At 33.9% G+C, this 6,000-nt stretch overlaps 1 protein-coding gene across 1 annotated transcript in view; it reads right to left on the bottom strand.

Annotated features, from left to right (window-relative positions):
- Positions 1 to 2,051: 2,051 nt before the first annotated feature.
- The window catches only part of TMEM232 (transmembrane protein 232), a gene marked incomplete at its 3' end in the record, with an annotated part of 68,249 nt that continues 64,300 nt past the window's right edge, over positions 2,052 to 6,000 (bottom strand). Inside the window, exon 11 of the mRNA XM_015826164.1 lies at positions 2,052 to 2,293. Within this exon, the coding sequence (XP_015681650.1) occupies positions 2,052 to 2,293 (242 nt within the window). The remainder of the gene's footprint in view (positions 2,294 to 6,000) is intronic.

The raw sequence follows: 6,000 nt of genomic DNA, 5'->3' as shown, positions 1-6,000 counted from the left end.
TGTACCTCAGACCATTTTGATTATAGTATGGTGTTATCTAATCAACATTTGGACAGTATCAGTATCATTTCAATTGATTTGATTTATATTCACACGAAGAGCTACTTAATTGCAAGCAAAATTTAGTCTAGAATACTTTCATATTTACAGTACAATACAATACAATAACACAGTTGGAAGGGACCTTGGAAGTCTTCTAGTCCAACCCCCTGCTTAGGCAGGAAACTCTATACTGTTTCAGACAAATGGTTGTCCATTCTCTTTTTAAAAACCTCCAGTGTTGGAGCATTCACAGCTTCTGGAAGCAGATTGTTCCACTGATTAATTGTTCTAACTGTCAGGAAATTTCTCCTTAGTTCAAGGTTGCTTCTCTCCTTGATTAGTTTCCACCCGTTGCTTCTTGCCCTGCCTTCAGGTGCTTTGGAGAATAGTTTGACTCCCTCTTCTTTATGCCAACCCCTGAATATTGGAACACTGCTATTTGTCCTGTAATAAGTGGTCTTCATTTCAAAGATATGTGAGACTTCAAAATATTGCAAAACTCTGGTGATGTTCTTACCATAGGATTATCAATTAAATCAGAGATGAACAAATACAGTTTACAGGTTGTTTGAGTACCCTAATAATGTAACACAGGTGTCCAGGCTCTCTCCTAAGCTGTCACCAAAATTCTTAGCATAGTCACTGCCAAAATCATGTAACAAACTGTCTTTTTAAATCACTTTCAGTTGTGTATTGATTCACGTTTTTGCTGACTAGTTTTTACATTCCTCTATTCAATTTTCTCATGTGGTTATCATCAGATTTTTAATATGTTCTTCTAAGATCAAATGCAAAAGTAATCCACCTTGAAATCGGCAGGCTATATCTGTGGGCAAGTAACCTATACTCATTACTAAGCTAATTCCTGAATCTATTTTTATGGTTTCTAAAGACATCATAAATACTGTCATTAAGAACTAAAGACAGGGCTTTCCATATTCAAGCAAGAATTTTTTTTTTTACAAGTATACAAGACAACTACAGGAACAAAAATCACAGAACCATACAACTCCGAAATCTCACCCCTGTCCCTTTAAATGACATCACTGGTCATGATTTTATATTTTACATTTTGCATGTATACTTTGTGTTTTTATTGTTATTTTTTTCTTTTTAATTATTTATTTGTTTATGTTGTCTGCTACCAAAAGTTCGGCAGTCTTATAAATCTTAAAAATAAATAAATACAATATTAATCCATCAACTGCTGTCCTTGTTTCCATAAAATACAGACCTAGCCGCCAAATTGTTTGCTCTGATTACTAATTTAGGGAGAGCCAATAAATCTGACTAAAAAGGATAGACAGGTCTACATCCTTCAAGGGCTTCAATTTGAATGTCAATACTTAATGAAAAGTAAAGGAGAAGAAAGAAAGATGAGCATAGAGGATGAATGTGAACAAATTAGTTAGTATGATCAAATAATTAAATGCAAGTTTTCCAAGAAAAAAAATGTATTCTGAACCACAAGAATGTTCTGGGAGGATGTTCCTGAGATAGTCAGGAAGAATAAATACATTCATTAACATAATCATCCTTGAGATGAAAACATACATTTTAATCCTTGGATTAAAATAGTGTATTTGAATCTCTTCTACAGATATGGTCAGAATTAGGCCATGAATATATTATTAATATACTGTATCTCATTTATTTTTCTTGGATTATCACTACCTTTTCTCAAACTGTCTTGCTTGAATGAATTCTCAAAAGAAATTTAAAAAGCTTTAATCTTAGATATTGCCATGTCTGATGTTTTTCTTATTCAAAGACCAGTTTTAAATTTAGTTATCATGCAGAAAGGTGAAACAAGAGAGAGAGAGAAAAGAGCCCTTATTCAAAGTAGACAAATCTCTACTTCATCCAGAGTTCTGATCCATACCAATTAATTAATTTCCAGATATTCCTTCCAAAACCTTATAAGCTATGAGGAAGATGAAAATGAGAAGCATTAAAAGGATATCAAAACACATTAAATACTTAGATAAGTAGGTCCAGGAAATTCATACCTTAAAGACAAGCGTTTGTTTTTCTTCTCTGTAACCACTGGCTCCAATTTTTGATGTGGCAATAATACTGGCTTCCTCTTAGGCAGATAAGACAAAGGGATATTAGGACCAATGGGTGGCAGGAAGTGATGGCACATGGCAGTAGTGACTCTCCAACCAATGCATTGGGGTGACAAGAGATAGATAAAATTTGATGGCTCTTTTGATGAAAGGAAAGTGTTTATTTGACCTTTGGCTTCAACCTAGAGGGGAAAAAAACATACCATTTATTGCCTAAAACAAGAAATTATTGGGCAAGTTGAGCTATATACCTAATACCAAAGGAGATTTTGAATTTTTTTTAATTCCTTTGAGTCGCTGTTGACTCCTGGCAACTGCCTGCAATTTTCCTAGTAAGATTTCAAAAGTGGCTTACCAATGCCTTCTTTCTAAGGCTGAAAGAGAGTGAGTGGCCCAAGATTACCCAGATGGCTTTGTGTCTAAAGCAGGACCAGAGCTCATGGTCTCACAATTTCTACCTGATGCCTTCACCACTATACCAAACTGGCTTTCCTAAAGGAGACACATCATTTTAATTTACCAATGATGCTCTATTCAGGAAGGATGCAAAAGATGTCATGTAGTAGGTGATAAGTATAATATTATTTTTCATTTCGGTTCTTTGAAGCCCAAGCAGATTTAGCTTAATTTGAAATGCTAATGTTGATATCATTTATAAACTTATAGAAATATTAAGAGGTTTAGCACAAATCAACAATTTCCCAAAAATATTTCCAAAATGACCTATTTTGAGATATTTTGTCAACATTGCGATTCATATTTCTCACCCTATGTGCTGGTGGCAGCACACATTTTAGGATGTTGCTGTGCTTCTATGTTTATCCACATATTTGATTTATTCGTTTTGTTTCTGTTCTGACTAGTACCAAAGTAGTTAACAAAAATATATAGAATATAAAAGGTTAACAATATATTAAAATTCACATCAAAATAGGCACCAAAGTAGTTCAGAGATTAACATTGTGGCAATTTTTTTATATGCTGAGTGGTCAGTTCCAGTCTTCCATTAAGCTCTGTATTGGGATTCATTTCTATCTGCCACAGTTTTTTTCCTATGGAGTTTGCACTTTGGTCATATTTGGGGAATCCAGGAAAAGGGAGATTTATAAATAGAACCATGTGGAGAGTTTATGTCTCATTAGAATGAATTGAGAAGTGGACATGGATTGTGTGGCACAGTTCTTTTTCTACACTGACTATGCCCTCATTTGGATGCAATTGTTTATTTACTCCTTGGAATTACTACTTCCATTTCCAGAGACTCTGGGCATGCTAACAGCTATATGCAAAAGTGCTTAACCTCTCAAGAATTAAGGAAGCTTAATCAAGCTGCTATTAGGATACATTATAGCCATACAAAGTTCTTCTCAGAGCATAGACCACCATTTGAGGGACTGCCAGACCCAGTTTAAGTATGGAGAATTAGAAGAAGAGAGAATATGGGCTTTCCAATTTTCTTTCAACAATCTGCATCTGAATAAGCCACAGAGCAGACAAGAAGGTGATCTCATCATGCTCTTAACTATACTGTGATGAGATGGGTTTTTTTCCTTAAAGTACAGAGAGAGAGAGAGAGAGAGAGAGAGGGAGGGAGGGAGGGAGGGAGGGAGGGAGGGAGAGAAATGCAAATGTACAATATGCAAATCTATGCTGTTTTTTTGTGAAATATTTCTTTTTTTGAAGTCAAGGTGTAAGTGGGCATACACAGAATTCAATAAAACTGCTTTGATTTACTTTACAGGAGAAAATAAAAAAAATATGACACCCCATCAACCAAGTGGATAAAGGAACGTTTCTGTATTTAACTGTAATTACTGTCTAGATTCACTGTAGTAATCTGGACAATATTTTTTCTAAATAAAATCCATAGAGATTTAATTATTTTATTTACTCACTGTTATATACTATTTACTTATTATACTATTTACTTATTATACATTATTTACTTATTTACTATTGTATGCTTTTACTTATTTATTTTATACCTTATTTTTAAATAAGATGCTTTTACTTTTGGGACAAAACCCTATTACATTACAATAGCTGAACCTCTTAGCTTCAAAGTGTATGCAGTGTTTTAACCAGCTCCATTGTTATTCTTATAAGGACAATGGATTTTTCTTCCAAGCTGAGTTTAAAATACTAGAAATAACTGATGACTATACTAATACATTAAAAAAAAACTTTTATGAGTCAGTTAGGCTTCCTTTTAAATCTTTTAGCCCTTATAACAGTACACAGGTTGAATAGGAAATGCTTTAAAAAAAAACTTAAAGTATCTTTAAATACAAAATATCTCTATTTTGGTATAACATACTTATTATTACACTGTTATGTTATGCTACTAGTTCAGATTTCAATACTTTTCAAATATAGTAGGATTAGTTTGGGATGGGTGGGTTATCTTGCAATAGCATGATAACCGACTCAACAATAAATCTTGCACAAGAGAAATGTTGAGCATTAATTAGAGATTGTATTTTCTGGAATCCACCTTCTCTTAGCACTAGATAATCCTATTTGATTTGTCTTCTACTCTTTTTAGTAGAGCATTTAAAATTGCTTCTGGGTTTGCTAATAGAAAAACGGTCTCTTTTATCTCCTTTTTGTTTTCTCTCCAAATTTTATGAGATTAGCCTAAGAATAGAAATAAGCTTGACATAATTCTTGGTACTTATTCATACTTCCAAACTGGATATCCAAAAATAGTTTGTTTCTTTATTTCCAGAACCTTTGAGAAAGTCTGTAATCTACATCATGTTCCATTTAAGGTGGCCAACTTTGCTCAACCAACCATAATTCAAATCCCAGGTACATCCCTCTTCTCTCTTGTTTTTCAAATTTTCAGACTGCATTCATACATGTTGCACAGCTATCATAAAATATATACCACTGACAGAGCTTTTGCCAGATGACATTTGACACAATGTTTTACAAAAAAAAAACAAGTGATAAGACATCACTTACTATAAAAATAGGGAAATCAGTCCTTGGTGGCTAATTCATATTCTTGTTCTTCAGAATAAGAAATAAAAAATAAGTAAAGTCATATTTTATAAAGTAACTCTTGTCTTATTGAACAGTTTATGGTGTGATGAATGTCCAGTTGTTCCTCATTTATTACTTTGGATCCAGCTGTCTTCCCTGCTCCAGGCACAAACAATATGCTATCACTGGGGAAAATATGAGTATAACTAACATGATTTCTGTGACTGGAAATTTAAGTTATGATTCTAGAAATTTAAGTTATGAAACTAGTTATACTTTTGATTTAGAATTCAACTCTAGATGACTCCATTTCCCCAGAAGGCTCAGTGTATGTTGTTCCATCTCCCAAATCATTTAAGAGTCAGAATTTCTTCCACACTATAAGTGACAATACTGTAACTGGGACAATACCCATATGAAAGAGTTCTCTCAGAAAGAGAAAAATGCACTTCATTTAACTTTTTTCTTATGGTTCTTCACATTTTAACTTAGGCAGCCAAGGCTTTCGAATATCCACTCCAAAGAATGGCATATGGCATTCTAACATTAGAGAGAATGAAGCTTATAGCCACAAATAAGACTCCAAACAATGAGAGCATGGCATCATTTCTGCACATAGAAAATAGATAGAATTGTTGTGAGAATGGAAAATTCACAGATGGTGTTCTAGAGAAGTAGGCAAAAACATGGCAACTAGAGACATTCCTTATGGAAAGAAACCAGGCCAGAATGCTTCTGCTGTCTGCTCTGTGGCCAAAATAAACTTCACTGTACCATGGGGTAACCCCCAAGAGTGAATCCAAGGATGAAAACGGCATACAGTACTATTGGCATCAAAGCTGTGACTGAGGGAAGCAGCATCTGCCATTGAGTATTATTCTATAATGATAGGATTTCTTGA

This window comes from Protobothrops mucrosquamatus, unplaced genomic scaffold (assembly GCF_001527695.2).
Source record: "Protobothrops mucrosquamatus isolate PMUCROS unplaced genomic scaffold, P.Mucros_1.0 scaffold2985, whole genome shotgun sequence".
Classification (NCBI taxonomy): domain Eukaryota; kingdom Metazoa; phylum Chordata; class Lepidosauria; order Squamata; family Viperidae; genus Protobothrops; species Protobothrops mucrosquamatus.
The sequence above is the reverse complement of the archived record's forward strand: the minus strand, read 5'-3'. Positions and strand labels throughout refer to the sequence as shown.